The following is a 20,440-nucleotide window of genomic DNA, read 5'->3' on the forward strand; positions in this document are numbered from 1 at the left end:
GGTGCTTATCTTTTTTCGTTCCCTGTTTGTTCTTCTAAGTACTGCTGTGTTTAGCTGAAACCACGTCAACAGGTCCTATCATGACTGTTGCGGTTTTGTTGCTGAGATTTGACTGTGAGTCATTTTACTGTTTTTTCAGATCTTTGATGATGCGTACAAGTCCCAACTCAGCTGTGTTGTTGTGGACGACATTGAGAGACTCCTGGGTGAGTTCGGACCACGAGAGAGAGTTATGTTGTCTGCTGGCCAGAAACATCGAAATATTTGCAATATTGAAATCCTGCAAACTGGGAACGAGCTGGAGCCATTTGCTTCGGCAGCCTTGAACTGGTTTTGATACAGGGAAGTGGCTGAAACGTTCATAGCGGGTGTTAAAATGCATTTTCCCTTTCAGATTATGTCCCGATTGGACCGCGGTTCTCTAATCTGGTGTTGCAAGCCCTTCTCGTGCTGCTAAAGAAGGCCCCCCCTCAGGTAAGAGAGTGACCGAGGGGCGAGATGCTCCGTTCCTACAATAATTTCGATAGTGGAGGGCTTTGTGTCTCGCTGGTGGCTGCCGTGCCGCCAGTGGCGTTAGTGCTATTGTCTCCGATTCAGCCAAGCTAATCCCAGCCTGCTGCTCTCCAGGCAGAGAGGCAGTTCTGGGGTAACCACCGAGGGAGTCCGCTTTAATTATCTAATTACTTAAGGCTGCATCTTCTGCAGTTAGCCCTAGAAATACTGGCTAAGGAAACGAGTTTAACCTTCACCGTGTAAAACGTAAACCTGCGAGCGGTCTGCTTCCTGATCGGCTCGGGAACTGCTCAGTCCGAATCCATCCCTGGCTCAGCCACGTGCTCCCTCCTCACCTGGGAATCGATTTCCAAGTACCGTATGATTGTGGATGTCAGGGGTTTAATTTGTTCTCGACTCGAAATTACCGGGTGTTAATTGCAGTGGGTGAGGAGACCCTAAGGTCTTACATCTCATGCTGATCCCATCTATTTGCACTTTCTGCCTTGATGAGATCTAAGAACACCGCAAGTGCTAACGTTCCCGGAGCTCGCCCCCAGTGAGACAAACAGGCGGGGACGACTCTTTTTTTGTTCGCCATTTTTCCTGCCGTTCGCTGGAATTCTGCTGTGTGTGCGTGAAAGTTATCTGCCTGAATAAATTACATACTAACAGGAAAACCTTGAAAGTTGGTGTCGGGGAGAAAGCAGAGAAGCACGGCCTGGAGGAACTCCGGTTTTCTTTTTTTGTCATTTTTAACATCCTGGAAACAGCAACGTATGCGTGAGTATTGTTGTCATTAGAGAGTTCGGTGGAAAGACCTTTCAAATATAGAACTTTGAACTGAATTGTAATGCCACAGGCCCTGAAGTTCCCCTCGTGACTGTCAGACTGGGAGAACGAAGATTTTTTTATTTATTTTTTTTCTTCCCCAGCGAGCTTTCTGTGCTGCGGGAAGTCTCTAACATAGAACTTGCATTCCGTTACCACCACCAAGAAAAACCTGTTACGCTGGAACAGAAAAGCTGCCCGTACGCAGCAGCGCAGCCGTTTGTGATCGGCGCAATCTCCTGTAATCATTGACCCATTGCTGGGTATTTCCACAGTACAGGAAACGATTGTTCCCCCAAACCAACAGGGGGAAAACAGAGAGCTTGCTTTGGTTCAGTTGTCGAAGGAACCGCAAATACTACGTTGTCCGTTTTAGCGTTGCGCCCTCCGAATGCGTTTTGCTGCTTCGATGCAGTTCTGCTGGCACCCGAGTCGCCCTGAAAGCAGGATGCGGGGCCTGAAGCTCGCAGATATTTGCCAAGTTTATGCATGTTGCTGGAGATTTGTACTTTGCAATGTTTGAAATGCCCTTGAGGCTGGAAGACTTTGGGTTGACAGCCAATATTATGGTGACTTAAGCCATAAATTGTTGGACGGCAGAGAGAGTGTTTTCTGAGGAAATGTCACTGTTTGATTGATGATGTGGGTGGTTTGGTTTTTTTTTTTTTTCTTTTTTTCCCCCCCCCCGAGTGTCCACTCTTGGCTGCTGTGGGAGTTGGGCCAGTGGGTTAGACGGCCCCTTCGGGCTGAGCCCCTTTGCCAGTTCTGGTAACACAAAGTTCTTCCCGGCGGGTTTGTTTCTTGCGAGTTCCCTGGGATAGTCGTGGCGCGTGGGGATTGTTGTCATTAAAAAAAACCCAACCCAACGGCGTCTGAGAGGTAGAGTCACGCAGGAAAAGGCCTTTTCCGCTGTGAACATCTGCTGGGAAAAAGAGTCAGTTTGGGCATGGAGACTCTTGGGGATTTTAAGCTCAAGTGAGAAACCCACCAGGGAGAGAATACTGCCCTTCCGAGGTCCCTGCGGGATGACTCGTTCCTTTGGGGAGCAATTTATTTGGAAGTAATGGTTGGTTTCAGGGGTTTTGTTGTAATTTGAGATGCAGGTACGTGCTTCAAATGGACGTGAGTGGCATCAGTGGCACTAACCTGCTCCGCGAGGTCAAACCAACGCGAATCTCGGTGGGACTGGGACCATGGTTTACGTTGGTTCCTCGTAAAAAAGGAGCGTCCTGGGACGTGCCAGGCGCGTCCCTGTGCTGGGAGAAATCGTTCGCAGGATGCTGGGGAGACAATACCTGTTCTCCATTGCTGTCGGACGTGGTGTTTACCGTTTCAGTAGCCAGAAGGGCCCGAAATACAGAGCTGATTTGAAAAGCTGTAGAAACGGGAAGGACGACGGGGTTGGAGCAGCACGGAAGCGGCGGGCGCGATGCAGCGGCGCAGCTCTGCGGCTCCCATCTTTGTGGCCCAGATTATGTATTCACGCGGTGTCGTCACGTCACTTGCAGAGAGTATTCTTAACGTGCAAGCGGCTTCCTACGATTCCTGTAGGCTACGTGTGTACGAGGAGCAGTTCTGGGCTGAAATCTTATTAATTATGCATTAAGGTGGGCGTCTCTGTTGAATTGGTTTGTGAAAGCTGCCTCCCCGACTCCCCTCTTCCTGTATATCATTTTAACGTGGAGTGGGAAGGGGCGAATACTCGGAGCTTCTGGTTTTCTGGGCTTTCTGGCTTGTTTGTACTTTTGCAGAAGTTTTGAGAGTAAACGTGTTAAAGGAACTAGAAACATCTTGTGAGTTTGCTTTAAATTCCCGGCTAGTTCCACTCCGCAACGCTTAAATAGTGGTATCTATTACTACTAGTTCAAGAAGCCTGAAAAACGTTACGTTTTGTTTAGCGTCTTTTTTTTTAAACCAATTTAAAAGCTTTTCTGAAATGGATTGAAGAGAAGAAAATAACCCATGTTCTCTTGGGTCTTTATTTCAATGGAGTTTCCCTGTGTTGTGCAGGAGAAGAGGCTGGGGGGGGGATAGAAAGGCTGAAAGGGGCTGTCGCAGCAGGGAGCCGAGCGGGAGAAAAGGACTTCTCTGAGAACTAAGCAGCAGCAGCTCCGAAAGCCGGAGCTGCTTCATCTACATGCAGAGTCACACAAGGCATGGAGACACTCACCAGCCCCACAGAGGTTTCACATGTGCTTCCCTGCTGCTTCCCGTGAAAAGCTAACAATTGGCTCAAAGGGTGAAAGACCATCGCAGCATCCCGGCGCTAAGCTGGACGTACAATTTGTGCAGTGTTAGGAGATGGGCTGGCTTAGCGAGATGCTCTCCACCTCTGTTGGGGATGCCCTTCCACTGCTCCCAGAGGCCCCCAGTCCCTCACCTCGCCGGGGTGCTGGAGGCTTTCACCGATTTAGGAAAGTTGACGGGGGAGAGGGGGGAATAATCTCCGTGTTTGATAGAATCCCAGATGCATTCCTGATTCCACGTCAGTGGGTGTGAATTGGAAGCAACTCCAGTCAACGTTGACGTTCCGTTTATACTTGTAAGCCTGGGGAATTGTGTTTTCTCCTGTTACATGTGAATCACGGAATGGTTCATGTTGGAAGGGACCTTAGAGACCATTCATTGCCACCCCCTGCCCTGGGCAGGGACACCTCCCACCAGCCCAGGTTGCTCCAAGCCCCGTCCAACCTGGCCTTGAACCCCTCCAGGGATGGGGCAGCCACAGCTTCTCTGGGCAACCTGGGCCAGGGGCTCACCACACTCACAGCCAAGAATTTCTTCCTCAGATCTCATCTAAATCTCCCCTCTTTTGCTTTAAAACCGTTCCCCCTCATCCTATGGCTCCACTGTACTGAAGAACTGTTGCTACCCCAAAACACACACGGGAAAGTGTACAAGTGCCCCAGGTTGAGTGAAGAGCTGGTGGGCAACCAACAAAGGTCCACCAACACTTGGGTATAGCATAGTTCAAGCTCCCCTCGACCCCCCTTGCCTAGGGCTGGTGAGATTTGCTGAAAATTCCATAATTTGATGCTCCACTGAAATGTTGAGACTCCATTTGCTTGTAGCAGAGTCTACGTAATTCTTTTATGTTCTAGCCTGTCTTTGATAGTCGATGCAGTAACGTGGTGCCCATTAGGAAGCAAATACTGTGTTAGAGGTATCAATCTCATAATGGTTGATAATGTAGTTGTTCAAAACTACTTCCTCTTTTGATCTTTGTATCCTGTAGTTCTCTGCGTGACTATATCCTTTATTTGGGTAAAATCCCTGTAGCAGAGAGGTGAAATCCGGGGTTGTCTCACTTCTAGGAGGCAGCGGGGCGAGACACACACCTCTGCTGGGCGTCCCCCGTCCGTACAGAGGGACCTCAGGCTCCCAACTGGGGCACTTTGCCTGAAAATGGGCGGGATGCCCCCAGAGTGAAGGGAGGTGCCCGTACCTCGTCTCCGGTGATGGAGGAACGGGGAGTGAAGCTGCCCGGTAACGAGCCTGACACCAAATCCCTTCAGCTGGTGAAAAGCCAAGTTCCTACTTACTTAGTAGCTACTCTCTTGTTGCGCCTGATTTTTGGAAATTCAGCTTGAATCCTGCTCTGCCACGGACTGAGCACGCGGCCCGTTCCCCATGCGCTGGCTGCGGTGGAAATTAATGATCAAAAATGTGAGGATTTCTAGAAAACGGGGGCGCTTTGGCAGTACGAGAGCCGGCGGAGCAGCTCTTCCGATGGGCCTGGATGCCTTCTCCCGCTGTTGTGGTAACGCCTGGGGCAAACCCTTCCTGGCTCGTGGGGGTTCCGCTTGTTTGCCGAGCGAGTTGCCTGAAACTTGGAAAAGTACAAGGGACTCCTGACGCTTCATTTTCTTTCAGGAATTGATACAGTGGAGATTACGCTCGTTTTACCAGAACTGGTTTTCCAGCGGGTCAAGTTTAAAGGTAGCAAGTCGCAGCGCACAGCTTCCTTTGGAGAAAGCAGGGAAAAAAAATCAGTATATTTTGGGTGGAACTGTTAAAAAAAACCTTTTAAGCGCTGTTTTGCAGAGCGGCCATCTGTTCGGAGGAGTTTTCAACCATCCATCTGTCAGTGCAGGGGCCGGAGCGTGGATCCTAACGGAGATACCTAAACGCTGCTGATGGATCCGATCCCTATTAACTTGTCTTATTGCTTTAGAACCGTGGTGGGCTTTTGCCGTTCTTAGCGTCCTGCTCGCTTGAGTTCAGCGGAACTCCATGGTGAAAGCAAACATCCTTTCGTTCGGCCTGAAACGGCTGCTTGGTCATTTCGTGTCGTGCTCCCGTGTTTTTGTTTTGAGAAACAGCAGTTTTCCCCCTCGTCTCCTCTACGCCACCTCTCTGCCTACCCCCCGTCAACTTACCACGCGTCTATTTTGGGAAGTTATTCCATATTTCCGACCGTCCCCGTTGTTTTTTTTCTCTGATTTTTCCAACTCGGTGATGTATTTGAAATTGTATGTGAAATGCGCGGTGTCTTAACGAGCACCCCGTATTCCTACGGTAGAATAATGACTTTTGTTTTACTCTTTTCCCATTCTAAAAATGTCTGGGTGTTTGCATTTTGAGTGAGGTTTAGGTCTGAGCTGGTGTTTTCACAGAACTTGCCACAATGACCGATTCCGGTGGCTTTTCTCAACGGTAGTAAGTATTTAGAGTCATTTTTGTGTGTGTAGTAATTGTCCGCTGGCCTGATTTACAGCGAGTTGGGGGTTTGTCTGACTAAATGTGGCTGTCAGCGGTTTGGGTTTCTACGAGTGAACCAGTCGTTTAGCAAATAGTTTGCTGTGTGAGTCCCAGTGTGGGCAGCGTTTCTGGGAGGGGGTACGTGTCCTCTGGGCTCCGGTAACGAGGAAGGAAACGCGGAGCATGAGATCACACGTGGACCTCGGAAGTTAGAGGTAAAACTCCCCTCGCTAATTCTGTTTCTGCGCTGCTGCATCCTTTCCTGGTGACACCTTTCAGTCTCTGATAAGACTAGACTCCATTTTTTATTATAATCAAACGCGGAGCTCAGTGGCGGTGAAGTTGCTCGTGTAGCATCCTCCAGGCCGTTAGTTTGCAAATTGTTATTCCCTGGATTGGTGTTTCAACTGCTGCCCCGGGCTCTCTACACGTGCTGTTAGCTGGATTTTGGGAACAGATCACGGAATCCCAGCCTGGCCGGGGCTGGCAGGGCCCTCCGGAGATCATGCCCTCCAACCCCCGGCCAGAGCAGGGTCACCCAGAGCAGGTGGCACAGGAACGCGGCCAGGCGGGGTTGGAATGTCTCCAGAGACGGAGACTCCCCCACCTCTCTGGGCAGCCTGTGCCAGGGCTCTGCCACCCTCACCCTTTTTACACACTCAGACCTTTTTCTGCTTGCTCTGTGCCACCAGCGGGCGAGTTTTGTCTGGTAATAAAGCATTCCCCGCTCCCACTGTGGTTTCAAACCTGGCATTTCTGTCGTCAGCTCAGGAATTTGCTGCTTTTCCCCATTTGGTTGCCCAGTGGGTTTCTGAGGCTTTTCCCCTCCCCAGAGGTGCCCGCGCTGGTGTGGTGGTGCCTCCTGAGATGTCGGCAGTGACGAACCCGCAGGTTAACGAGCGCCGCGTTTTCCTGGCAGCCTTCGTGCGCAGCCGGGACCGGGGCGAGCTTTGGTTCCGACCTGCCGGCAGCGCGTCTGTGGGCCGTCTTGGGCTAAAAATGAACTCGAAGCGAGCACTGGAGTTTGTTACCAGTTCTGGTGCGCTCTCATGGTCCATCACCCAACGCAGGGCTGTAATCTGAGCAAACACAACAAGTCAGGAAAAATAAACAAACGCTGAGAGGATGCATCATCTTCATGAAAGACGTATTAAGTTTAAAGAGGTTTTCATCCGTTGTCAAAGGAATGCGAAGCGCTTACGAAATGAATTCTGGCGGCTCGTTCGGTTTTTGGGTTTTTTTGTCTGTTTTTGTGATGATGGACAGAGTTTTGTGTCACGAATTTGAAATTCGGAACTGTAGCTGGTGCTCAGAGACAGTAGGCTTCTGTAGAGCAATGGAGGAGGATGCGTGGCCAGCCAGGCGCCCCCTGCACCCCCGGGCTCCCCGTGAACTGAGCTGGAGCAGGGGCTGCTCCCAGCCCGTAATCCCGGCTGCTCCCTCCGTCAGCCAACGTTTATCGCTGTCGGCTCACTCCATGGTCAAATCCAAACGGCGCTGGAATGGCATTTGCGGGGTGAACTAACAGAAGTTGGCTGTACTGGCCCTTGACGTTTGCCGTTCGTTGCTCTGTGACTTACAAACCCTGCCGTTGCTCGGGCCAGCCTGGGACTGGTGCGTGTGCTCTGTCGGTTTGAACTCGGAGGCTGCCAGACGTGGGACTGTCCTTTTACACAACCACACCGGCAGCGGGAAGTCGTAGGAGCTTATGGCAACCTCCGCTCTTAAAGCGTGAGCTGGAAAAACATTGGAATTGTCTGTACAGCGGCAGAGAAGTTGCCGTACCCACAGGATTTCTAAAGCCAGGCTGTTCCACCGAGAAGTCATCTGTAATTCAGCTTTTGGGAGTGCTCGTGCTTTTAAATTTTAAATTTAATGAGGATTCAAGTATTTGTAATGATGAATTTAAGGGGAACGGTAAGGTAGGAAAGCTGTGAGTACGCGTGGGTCTTCTGCGGACCATAATTTTTGAACGGTGTTGGTGGCATTACTTTGACTTCTGGAATCTGATCCTAGTCTTGTATGGTTTGAGTACTTCTACTGACAGATTTAATCCCATTAATTTCATTTTAAGTGGTATTTTTACACAGCCATTTTCTTTTTTCTTTGCAGTTAGCTGAAGCGTCACAATGCTGGTTCCTCTCTTGTGTTTTTTTTTCCTTTCTTGACACTTATTCCGTTGTGTGGACAGGGTCGCAAGCTTCTAATCATTGGAACCACCAGTCGCAAAGATGTCCTGCAGGAAATGGAAATGCTGAACGCTTTCAGCACGACCATCCACGTGCCCAACATCGCAACGGGGGAGCAGCTGATGGAGGCTTTGGAGGTGAGAAAAAGCTCAAGAGTGACAAATAAGCTCAACATTTGCTGGAAATGAGCGATTTTGCAGTAAGTCTGCATTTGGGAACACTGTCCCACTTAACATTATGTCATAACGTAACAGTTCTAAGGCTTCTCCGCATTACTTTTTCATACAGTAAATTAAGGCGAAATGAGAGAACCGGTAGGTCTGGGGAAAAAGTTTGTGGAGTGGATTGAAAGATTCCGAGGGCATGGAAGTGGGTAATGAGTATAATCGGGGCACTTGAACAGAGTGTGCCTGGAGGGTTCCAAGCTCTCATTGACTGGAACAACATCAAATGAAGGTGTTTATAAGAGATTATAGGTTCTTTATGAATTTGTGCCCTTAATGGCTTCTTATTCCATGCCATAGTGGAAACTATAGTGAATATTGGAGGCCGATAAAATGAACTTAACAAGCAAATCTTTTGTGTGAACTTGCAAAATTGTCACCGTGATGACAGCCCCGAAGCCTGCAAGACGCAGATGCTCTTGCAGCCGTTTTGAAAACTCACTGTGGCATGAGCCACTGTGTTCCCTCTAGACTCCAATCTGGAGAAAACCTAGAATGGATCATAAAAGAGAATCAGTAACTGTTTGATTAGAGATGTTATGAAACGGATATGGAATTCCATTATTCCATTACAGAATAAAAGAATGTCAGTGTTTTGCCTTGTTTAGATATATTGCAACAACTTTTCCTTCTAAGCTAGAAAATGCTTTCTAGCTTCTCATTCCCTTTTTCCTGAGTTCGGTAGCATTATTCTTACTGACAAGCTCCCGTTGTTGATTTTTAATGTATTTTTTTTTTTTTCAACTTTTTTTTGCCCTCCCCCCCCCAGCTCCTGGGTAACTTCAAAGACAAGGAACGCAGCACTATCGCACAGAATGTCAAAGGGAAGCCTGTCTGGATCGGTATCAAGAAGCTGCTGATGCTGATAGAAATGTCATTACAAGTAAGAATGTTTCTGGTCCAGGGAGGACTTGGGGTAAAGAGCGGTCTCAGGGGTTCCTGCTTCTCTGCGGACTCTCGCTCTGGCTGTGGGGTGGGAGCCTTAAAATCCGTGTAATTCAGAAAAGAGCTGCAGTGAGAAGAAATTTTCTGCACAAAGAAATCACCCGCTCTCGGTCCGCGGAGAGATCTTTAAAAACCACAGTGCCTGTGGGCTGTTCAGAGCTGCACCTCGGAGGAGAGCATCTGGCAACCAGGGGGATTGGATTAACTTACCTTTCATGAAATTTCTTCCCTACACCCGGCATGTTAAGATCGCAGATAGCAATCACTTAGGGTATTTTTTATTTTATTCTTTTTTTAAAGAAAAAGGTGCCTGTGCAGGTGTATGCGCTCTTTCCCTGAAGAAGATAAATCTGTCAGGCTGTTCAGCTGCTCTTCTCTCTATTTTCCACTTTCAGCACTTTAAAGAAAATAATTGCAGAGGGTAGAAATATGTAGCTCTTAACCCTCCCCCGCGCCCGTCCTCTGTGCCTGCGAGCCAGCCGTCAGGCTTGTGCTCGACAGGAGATGCACGCGGAAAATGAGAGGGTGTAGCGTGCGGCCCTAATCCTCCGCCGCTGACATTTCAGCGCCCTTCTGAGTCCTCCCCCCCCCGCCCCTCGCACACACTCTCTTTTCACATCAAATGGATTTAGTGCAGCTGAGTGAACTGTCCTTAGATCTTCCTAGGAGAGGCTGAGCATAAGCTGAGAGGCATGTAGTTTAGCAGCATATAAGTCATGTATCCCTCTGTTCGCTCTTCGCAATTCTGTTAAAACTTGCACAGCACTAAGGATGTGCTCTGACTGGATGTCACCTCGGGGAATAAAGCCATTTATCTAGATTACTTTTTCCTCTTCTTCCTTGGCTTTTAATTCCATACCTACAGGCAAGTCAGTAAGTCATTGCTCACATGTATTAAATGTGTTTAAGGGGTGCAGGCCTTCGGGGGCTGCCTGGCTCCGCTGCAGTCCGTTTCACTCAGCCTTGACAATGGATTCCTTCTTCTGACACAGGACGGATTCTTTTGCTGCTTTGACCTTAAGTTGTTGGTTCCTTTCAAAACTCGAGGTTATGTAGCTGACGGGCCGTTCTGAACCCGGAGCGTGGGTGGAAATGCTTACCCCGGCCTCGCTGACGGCATGGCCCCGTGGCCGCACGGCGGGATGCTGCGGGGAGGGAGCCCTGGGCTCTGCGGACAGCTAAACTCAGCTACGCTGCTCTTGTGCGGGTTTTTGTTTTAACCAGACCACCGTTTGGTAGATGAGGCCGTGACCAGTGAGGCAGAACCGTGACTCTGTGCCGTTTCTGACAGATTGAACCGGTGTAAAGTGAAGGGCTGCTGCCGCCGATAGAGGTGATTGATGATCTCCCTTTGCTGCTCTACAGGGGTGGTTGGGAGCAAGGCGACTTGTGCTATTACCCTCGATTCAGGTAATTGTGTAATAGCACAGGTAACAGCATATGGAAGCTAAATATGTAGAAGTTCTGTTCCGAAAGGTCTTGAGGTATTTACATGACTCCATCTGCTGAACTGCTAAAAATACAGGAAAGCAATACAGGCTCTCGCTAAAAGGAGAACGCTCCTATCTGAATGCGTCGAAAGACCACAGCGAAGAGCTGATTTTGGCTAGTTTTTACAGGAAAGCAGAATTTCACCAAACGAGAAGTCCAAGACTAGTTCCTTTTTTTTTCCACTGAGCCTGGACCACAGCTTTTTAGAAAGAGATTTGAATCGGAAATCCCTTAAAAATTGTAAGCGATGGATGAAGTTTCTCAAAATCGAGCTGATTAGATCCCACGGTGAATGGATTCTTTGCGAAATAAGTGCACCTGGTTTCTTTCTGTGCGGTCACGGATTCTGTGGTTTTTGTTTTACTGGACTAGCAAACCCAATGGATGCACTATGTGGGTATTCTTAAGCTGCTCAGATGACTCTCAGTTTGTTTCAGGCTAAAGTCTTGCTGAACCGCTCTCTCAATGCCAAAATCCTTCCTTGGAGTACCGTGAACCACTGCGTTGCTCTGGTATCTTGGGTTGCTTTGTTACCTTGTTTATGAGCCTTGTAAACCACACTTTTTGGCAGCTTAATTTCCCTCAAACTGTGTTTATTGCTATTCCTGGCCTCCTTTAATGTCAAACTACTCGTATTTAGTGTCACATACTTTGGCCATCTTGTGTACACTGGGTGTCCTGGAACGACGTTATGTTCTTGTTCAAAAGAAGCCTTTGATGAGTGGATCCGCTCACGATCTGCCACGTGAATCCAGAGAAGTTCCGAGGTGTCCTTGGCAGCCGTACGCGGAGCACCTCGCAGTGCTCTGGGGTGCCGCGCTGGCTTCGCCCTGCCCCGACGCTGTGACCCTGCCCCGGGGTGCTCCTGGATACCTGAGCTGCCTTTTTCCGTAGCTGGGGACTGGTTCCTTCTCTTATTTCGCCTGCCTGTCCTGCTGCTCTTGGCCCGCCCTGGCAACGCTCCCAAACCCCAGGTCTGTCTCCTTGGAGCAGGAACCCGACGGAGCTGGGCAGCTTTCCTGAAAGCCCCTTTTTGCACCTCCGGGGTTTCCTGATTTGGGAACTTCTGTTTCGTGTAAATAAAACTTAACTTAATCTAGGCGGTCTGTAATGTATTTTAGCTTACATGGGAACTTATTTTGAAAGGTCATCATATAATATGGCCTGTATTATTTTAAACTAAACGCTGTCTCTGGACGTACTGAGAGTTTGGATTTTGTGGCGGTTTTGCAGGAGTACTCCGTGACCCAAGGGCACGCACGTCTCGGTGGAGGATCTCCTCTTCTCTGGCCTGAAGATTAACAAAGTCTCTTCAGTTGCCTTTTTTCCAAAGGGCTCCCAAGCTGTGTCCTGAGGACCTAGAAGGGAACAGTCATTTTCTTGCCACCCATCTGAGCCGCGTCACAGAGTCAGTCTCCGTGCTGCCGTTCTAGAAAATCTTCCACCCAGCTTGACAGCAGCGTCTCTCCTTTCGCCGGGCACGAGAGGGTCTGTTCAAGAGTCCCGAATCCCGAAGCTGCTTCCTCTTTGCGCTCTGTTGACACCAACTTCTGCTCCTTCCAGGGCAGATCAACCTTCTGCTTTTGCGTCTGCATTTTTCAATAAGCAAAATTCGATCAGGTTTGCCTCTTTGTTGCCTTTCAGCTTCCTGCCTCAGTCTTTCGGACAAGATATTGTGTCCGCAGATAAATGCTCTTCCTCCTCCAAAGACTCTGTAGAAGCTGTGTCAGCACCGGTTATGGCCACAGTGTCTTACCACGGCCACTTCCTTACATCTAAGTGAAAAGGGACGGGGAGGCAGCATCTTCGATTTGGGAAGTGGAACACTGGCATTGGAGTTTGAATTTCAGCTGGTGGCATTAGGACCGATTTTCTAGGAATGACAAGAGGAGATTTGTTTGTGTGTATCCATCTCAGATCATGTAGGTTTGTTTTTTGTTTTTTTTTTTTAACAGAACTATCTGATTCATCCTTTGTTGTTGTTTCCTGATTGTGACGATATTTCCATGGTTTCACCAAGGTCCTGGCAACAGGACCATCACTTTGCAGGTAGATAATCCTCGTGGTCCCTGTGCCAGTCAGTGAGATAAGTCAGCTTAGAATAAGCCAGGCGCTTTGACTGTTCCGTGTGACGGTCTCTTTCGATCAGCTTTGGGCTTCCTGGCGGTGGCCAGAAATCATGCCTCGCTCCATCTCAGTGTTCATGGTTCCTTGGGTCAATCTGAGGTGTGAAAGATTGGCTCTTCACTGCGTAAATTGCCAGTTTTGTGGCCTCTGCAAAAAGTGTCTTGACTCTTCCCCCACTGTTTCATGCTGTCGGTATCGGTGTGCCTGGCCGCAGCAGAAACGTTGCCTGTGCTCGGATGGATTTTGGCGCTCAGCAGTGATTCCATGTGGAGTGCGGGTACGTAAGTAGTGAGTTGCTGCTCCTCTGACCATCAAGCTGCCTTGCACTGGTTTTTGCCTGATTGGCAGAATGCCTAAGATCTTAGAACGACAGAATCATTCTCGTTGGAAAGGACCTCAGGATGTCATCTAATGCAATTCAGACCTTCAGAAAGCATGCGTGTAGATGACTACAGACATCTCACCGCCCTCTTTGACATCAGCATTAGATGGGAACCAGGCCTTCCCAGCTCCGACAGGAATGGATGAAGGTTGGATTTTGGACTGTTGTCATCAAGTGACTGTTGTCACTTCTTGGCAGTTCGTTTGCCCCACTCTTCTAGCTTTCTCGTGGAGAATCTGTCTGTGAGTTTGGACCATAGATGAGAAGTCAAATTTGAGGACTTGGTGGGCTGCTACTTGAGTTACTCCTCTGAAGAAGTCCTTTCAGAAGTAGACGTCTTCACTGCCAGTATCTACAAAAATGCTGTTTGTCTTATCTGAGAAGGCCAGGGATCCCTTTCAGATGCACTTTTCTACTCATGTCAAAGATCGAATGCATTTTGTCCTTTTCCTCAACCGCCTTTCTTCCATGGGCTGTCCGAAGCTTCTACTGGTAATTCTTTTTGCTTAAACTTGGCCCTGGCAGCTCTGGTTCCTGGGTTTGCTTTGGCTCTCCATATAACTTGAGGTTTCAGCCACTTTTGAACCTCCTGTCTAGGACTTGCAGTGAGCGCTTCATCTAGCTCACCGTACAGGTGGTATCTGGTTCTCTAGGGTAAACTGTTGGTGACCACCTTCTCTTTGGGTGAATGGTGTGGAGAGCGGGAAGGTACTGAACAGATACGTTCTGCTGATTGCACCCATAGCATTTTTTTCATCTTTTTCTAGTCCAACCCCCTGCTCTGACCAAGCACGATCTACTAGAACAAGTTGCTCAGGGCCGTGTCCGGTTGGGCCTTGAATACCTCCGAGGGTGGAGACTCCATCACCTCCATGGGCAGTCCCTAGTGGTGTGTGATCACCTTTGCAATGAAAAGCTTTCTCTTCTGTTTACATGGAACTACGTTTCAGTTTGTGCCTGTGACCTCCTGCCCTGCCAACGGGCACCACTCAGAAGAGTGTCTCTCTCTTCTTCTTTACTCCTTCCCATCAGGTATTTACACACACTGGGAAGAGTCACCTTTCCCTCCCCAGTTCTGAGTCTTCTCCACTCCAGACTAAACAAAGGCTCTCACAGCCTCTCTTTGTGTGACAGATACTCAAGACATTTAATCATCCTTGTGACCCTTTGCTGGACTCTCTCTGGTACCCACTGTCTCTCTTGTACTGGGGAGCCCTGAACTGGAGACTGTCCTCCAGCTGTGGTGTCACTGAGAAGAGGGGAAGAATCATCCCCCTCGATCTGGTAGGAGCGCTCCTCCTAACAAAGCCCAGGATGCTGTTGGCCATCTTTGTTGCAAGGGCCTGTTGCTGGTTCACGTTCAACTTGTCTTCCGGGACCCTCAGGTCCTTTTCTGCAAAGTCACTTTCCCGCCAGTTTTCTCCTGGCTTGTACTGGTGCCTGGGGTTATCCCTGCCTAGGTGGAAGACTTTGCATTTCCCTTTGTTGAACTGCATGAGATTTGTGTCGGTCGCTATCTCCATCCAGCTGAGGTCTCTCTGAATGACAGCACCATCATCAAGTGCATGAAACAACCTCCCAATTCTTTGTCATCCGCAAACTTGCTGAGGGTGCACTGTTGGCTCCCATCTGGACACCATCTGGCGCATACCGCTAGTGACTGGCCTCCAACTGGACTTCGTGCCACTGAGCACAACTTTTTGAGCCCAGCACTTTAACCAGTTTTCAGTCCATTGTGCTGTCCCAGTTATTTAGTCTGTGCTTACCTGTAAATGCCACTTTGTGTGGCCACCTGGAGTTGTGCTCACACCTTTATCAAGTACTAGCCATTCTGGAAACATCCAGGAGTATAGGAAGAGAGGTGGTTGAGTTGTCTTAGGAAATGAGGTCACAACGTACCTCTAGGTGTCATCTAGTCCAACCTCCTGCTTCAACAGGATCTGAGACCCTTTGCCAGGTGAGAGTCTCATAGTGTGGATTCCACCTGTGGATCCCCTCAGAGAAAGGGGACTTGGAAGTAATCAGTGTTCAGGGTGCGTGGCCCACGTGCGTGTACTCCTATCCCAATTGTCCTCAGCCTTTCTGATAGAGTCATAGAATCATTTAGGTTGGAACAGACCCTTAAGATCATTGCGTCCAACCATAAACCCAACGCTGCCGAGCCCACCACGAAGTCACGCCCGTAAGTGCCACATCTACGTGTGGAAGCAGGAGAACTGAGACAGCGACAGATGGGCTTTTCCCGTGGTGCCAAGTGTTGACTGGGAGAGACTGTGGAGAGGATTCAGGCTGGAGGGATACCACAGACACCATCTTTCTGGTCTCCAGTTACGTGGCACAACAGTCCCTCTGTTAGCACCCAGGTATTACACGTCTCAAACACCGCTCTAGGTGGTGGGGAAGCCTTTCTTTTCTTCTGGGATCCCGACCATTGCCAGTATTCCTTTGTGTGTTAAAACCCCAACTTGAGCGCTCCGTGGTCTGCAGTGAGTTCTTCTAACTCATCCTGTTTTGTTGCGTTTATTTTTCTGATCTGACAGTAGTTCAGGAGTTGGTATTGGGGCGTCGGCCTCGCTGCCGTATTTCAAAGTGACAGGAAGTGATACGTTTTTAGGCTTTTCTTAACACAAAGCAGAAATTGTCGTTGTCTGTTTCTTCCCTGTCTGCATCACTGGTAAAACTGCTGTTGGTTTAGGATTTATTTTCTTCCAAGCTGTTTCTGAAGATATTTGTGTTGCCCTTGGTTGCGGTGGCCCTGCTTTTAAATAGATGGCTTCTTTGCAGCGAGAATTGGTGGAAATTTTCCTTTAGGAATATAAAATGTGGTGGAGGAGTTCTAAGAGCCCTTGTGCGGCCCCTTCGGTGGGAGGCCAGGGCACATGCTGAAAATCTGCTCCCCCCTCCAAGGACAAGTCCTAGTTTTATGTTTTGGTAGAGCACTTGGCTGCAAGTGGGTGACAGAGCTGGGAATCTTAGAACCAGTCAACTCCATAGTACCTTTTACTGAACGTTTGCAGGGTGAACCCACTGTATTTTCGGCAGCAAATAGTCTTCATCAACACAAAGAAGTGTTGATGAAGATTACAGAATGAGCAGAAGTTGGGGTTTCTAGGCCAAATGAATTGTTATGATACAATATAGAGATACTTTGAGAACCAACACTCTCCAATTTCCAAAAATTTATAGTCCTAACGTGCTGTGTCTTGGTGTAGTAATGGCAATTTGCCTAGTCTTTCACGTTAGAGAGGGTCAACAAGCCCGTGCATCAGCGCACAGAACTGATGCAGTTGTACGTCGTGTCTTCTGATGGGAGCCGGTGTCTCTGTCTCCTTGGCGGCCCTTCCTCCCGCTTCCCTGTTGGTGCTCTCTCATTGTGGGGGAAGAGGCAGGGCTGATCCCAAGGGGCTGTTCCTGGTTGATGGAGCCATACCACAAGTGACTTGGGGGTACTGGTGGATGAAAAGCTGGACATGAGCCAACAATGTGCGCTTGCAGCCCAGAAGGCCAATCGCATCCTGGGCTCCATCAAAAGCACTGTGGCCAGCAGATCCAGAGAGGTGATTCTCCCTCTCTATTCTGCTCTGGTGAGACCCCACCTGGAGTACTGTGTCCAGCTCTGGAGCCCTCAGCACAAGGACATGGACCTGTTGGAGTGGGGCCAGAGGAGGCCACGGAGACGGTCAGAGGGCTGGAGCCCCTCTGCTGTGGGGACAGGCTGAGAGAGTTGGGGTTGTTCAGCCTGGAGAAGAGAAGGCTCCGGGGAGACCTTAGAGCCCCTTCCAGTCCCTGAAGGGGGCCTACAGGAAAGCTGCGGGGGGCTGTTTGCAAGGGCACGTAGCGATAGGCCGAGGGGCAATGGTTTAAACTAGAGCAGGGCAGGGTTAGATGAGCCATTAGGAAGAAGTTCTTTCCACTGAGGGTGGTGAGACACTGGCCCGGGTTGCCCAGAGAGGGGGTGGAGGCCCCATCCCTGGAGACATTCAAGGCCAGGCTGGATGCGGCTCTGAGCGACCTGATCCAGTTGAAGATGTCCCTGCTCACTGCAGGGGGTTGGACTAGATGGCCTTTAGAGGTCCCTTCCAACCCAACACGTTCTGTGACTGTGTGTGGGTACTTCAAGTCCCGGAAGGCTGGTGCTCTGATCCAGCGTTCCCTGCTGTGCCAGCCCACCGCACGCGGCTCCTCTCCTCCGCTGCTGGAGCTGCAAGGGGTAAGGAGGACAGAGGAACACTGGGGACATCTTCGGTCCCTTCTGCTCCTGACCGTTTGCTTTGCTGCCCCAGCTCTGGGAAGGGGCAGAGGGAAGCAGACAGGGAGAGCCAGGCGAGCACTGAGCGTGGGAGGAAGCCAGTGTGCAGATCGCCACGAAAACAGAAGCACCTGATAGAAATGCTTGTGCGTGTTTCCAGTCTGGCTCATATCGCGGCTCTGAGAGCACATGGAGCTTGTGCTAATTAGCTTTTTCTCTTGGTGCAGCGCTGGATTGGTGCTATTTAGCTGCAGAGCTTCTGGACAGGCAGGGTGACCTCTGGCCAGGCCAATGCAAGGGCAAAGCAAGCACCCACGCGCCGCCCCCGTTGTCTTTGTGGCCTCGTTTTCCTGGTGGGCTCCTCGGCAGATTGTGTCACGTTAACGGCGATCTCTTTTGTTTGGTGTTTAGATGGACCCTGAGTATCGGGTGAAAAAATTCTTGGCTCTTCTGAGAGAAGAAGGAACGTAAGTACTTCTAATTTTAAAGCGTTGTTCAAAATTCCCTTCTCCTCAGAAACAAGCATCCCTTTGAGGAGAAACCGCAGTACCTGGTCTCATGGTTGGCCCCTCCGCCGTTTCCAGAATGGTGTATCAGACGGGTTCTCCTCACAGCCATACGCCACTTGTTTTGGGAGGGGGGAGGTCCTGAAGACTTTTCGAGCACCCGCATGCCTGAATTCTCTGCTTTTCTTAATTTGCCTGAGACTTTAAAACCTAAACGAGCTATGGGGCCACGCTTAGCTTGCTTGAACTAAAGTAAGTCCAAAGAGATTCTGCTGGAGTTTAAATCCAGCTGTTTTATCTAAAGTCTGGAACTCGATTTCTTGTATTTCTCCTGTCTGAGAGAAGGATGTCCTACTCTTTCCCCTGTAGGTGTCACAGGGAGTAGTTGAGCCCAGTCTGGAGAGTGGCATCTCCTAGAAAATGACTTTCTAATACACGTAGGGCAGTACCTGTGCTGGGGCAGCTCCCCCCAGTGTCTCTCCTGGCTACCTGTGAGTGGGTTCCAGTGTGTGCTTGATGCTTTCGTACGTGTGCATGCTTTCTTGATGGATTTGGCTTCTTTTGCAAGAGTTCCTACCCTAGACTGAAGGTGGACCAAGTGCAAGATCTACAGCTGGAACAGTGACCAACCCGGAGAACGTACACTGGGATCTTTACTCTTCCGTGTTCAACACACTGGACAAAGTGAAACGCTCCCCTGTTTCCAAGAACCCAATGTGGAATCTGCATGTTTAGTGCAATACAGTATCTTTATTCTTCGTCTTCAATATACTGATGTCGTGTGGAAGTGTCTTCTAGAACACTGTGCTTCTGTCTCTGTGCAGGCGAGGCTGCGTTCTCATTTGATTTTAGCATGGGGGGAAATGTCCTGTAAGTTCTGACGCTAACGCTCACTTGTGTCCAGCATCCCGTTGCTACGATAGGAAAGAAATCCTGATTTCTAATAAAAACCTGCCGGTCCGTGGTGAAGGTATATTAAAGCACTGCTCTGCGTTATCCTGACCTGATGAATGCTTTCGTGTTCTGTCATCCTGTGCCTCACGGAGCATTGAGCCAGGCTGATCCCCTAAAGACACAACAATTCAGCTCCAGAATCGCCCCGATGCTAATTCCTGCTTCCTTTTACACCCGGGTGTTTTGTGGCCTGATGAGAGAGACTGGATAGTGGCATTAGGGACTGGGCGAAGGCAAGGAATTGTGTTGATCAGAGTAGAGGAAACTTCCAAATCCAGTGTTCAAGGCATCAGAGCTTGTTGTTAATTCGACAGCAGTTTTAGGGATGCCGATTCCGGCACGTGTGCGATGTAGATGGCAGCTTGGGCATTAGCCAGCCTCATTATATCCCATTTTCCTGCCACGTTACCAAAGGTTGAAATTCCTCCTTAGAGGCAAGTGAGGAAGCCAGGCTCTGCGGGTGCACGAGATGCGTGTTGCCGTGTTTTTGCACTGAAATAAAGGAATGTATCAAACTTTACTATGTTGGTCCTTCCCCAAGAGTCACCTGGCGTCAAGGAGGTGCTGTCGACGATGGCTGCGTGAGGCGACTCCCCGCTGGTTCTCTGGCTCCACACGTTTAATAAGGTTCATGGCACATACCTCAGTTTCGTGGGGCATGAAATCAAAGCCATTTATGAGATCTCAGTCAGTGTCGCTTCCTAAACTTGACCAGACTCGCTGCGAAGGGCTAGCAGCTCGTGCCCAACGCCGCGTTCCCAGGCCGAGAGGGCGCTTCCCCTTCTGCCGGGCCCGAAGGTGGAGGTGCTGTGGTCCTTGGTGCGTACCTACAGCAGGCGGAGCATTTCAGTCACTCCTCTCTGGTTTCTTTTCCTTTGACAGTGCTGTTGTGTCGTGACGACATTGCGAGTCCCGGTGGTTATTATTCCCTCTCATTTTGTGTACGATCTTGTGAATTTATTTGTTCCTTTCTTTCCTCTGCTAGTCCACGTGACAGCAGCACACGTTAACTTATATTTCAGAGCAGATGATGTAAACCTTATCGTGTCTTTGTCCAGAACTATATTGATGAATAAATATCTGGTTTAATTGCACATTCAATGGATTCAATAAAAAGCACAACTACTTGTGATGACCTGGGAGCCATCTGCGTCTCTGGTGGTGGTGGAGCAGGGCTGTGTGTGTGCACGGAGAGCCGGTGCGGGGCATGAAGGCAGCAAAGCTGTTCCCAGGCTGCCGGTGGTGGTGGGGATGCTCGGATGGTACCGACGCGTGGATGGATTCAGTCTGTCCCCAGCCTGGAGAGCTCGCCCGCGGGTAGCTGACTGAGGAGAACCTCTGGTGCAGCC

The 20,440-nt window shown here is 49.6% G+C and overlaps 1 protein-coding gene across 2 annotated transcripts in view; it reads left to right on the plus strand.

The window, feature by feature from the left end:
* Window positions 1–20,226, plus strand: part of NSF (N-ethylmaleimide sensitive factor, vesicle fusing ATPase) — an 86,288-nt gene extending 66,062 nt beyond the window's left edge. Inside the window, exons 16-21 of one of the 2 annotated variants that reach the window (XM_063354940.1) lie at window positions 140–206; window positions 395–474; window positions 8,216–8,350; window positions 9,207–9,320; window positions 18,043–18,098; window positions 18,507–20,226. In XM_063354940.1, coding sequence (XP_063211010.1) covers window positions 140–206; window positions 395–474; window positions 8,216–8,350; window positions 9,207–9,320; window positions 18,043–18,098; window positions 18,507–18,522 — 468 coding nt within the window. In that variant the 3' untranslated portion in view covers window positions 18,523–20,226. The remainder of the gene's footprint in view (window positions 1–139; window positions 207–394; window positions 475–8,215; window positions 8,351–9,206; window positions 9,321–18,042; window positions 18,099–18,506) is intronic. The other variant, XM_063354939.1, reaches the window with a different exon arrangement.
* Window positions 20,227–20,440: the final 214 nt, after the last annotated feature.

Source organism: Chroicocephalus ridibundus, chromosome 17 (genome assembly GCF_963924245.1).
Source record: "Chroicocephalus ridibundus chromosome 17, bChrRid1.1, whole genome shotgun sequence".
In the NCBI taxonomy this organism is placed as follows: Eukaryota; Metazoa; Chordata; class Aves; order Charadriiformes; family Laridae; genus Chroicocephalus; species Chroicocephalus ridibundus.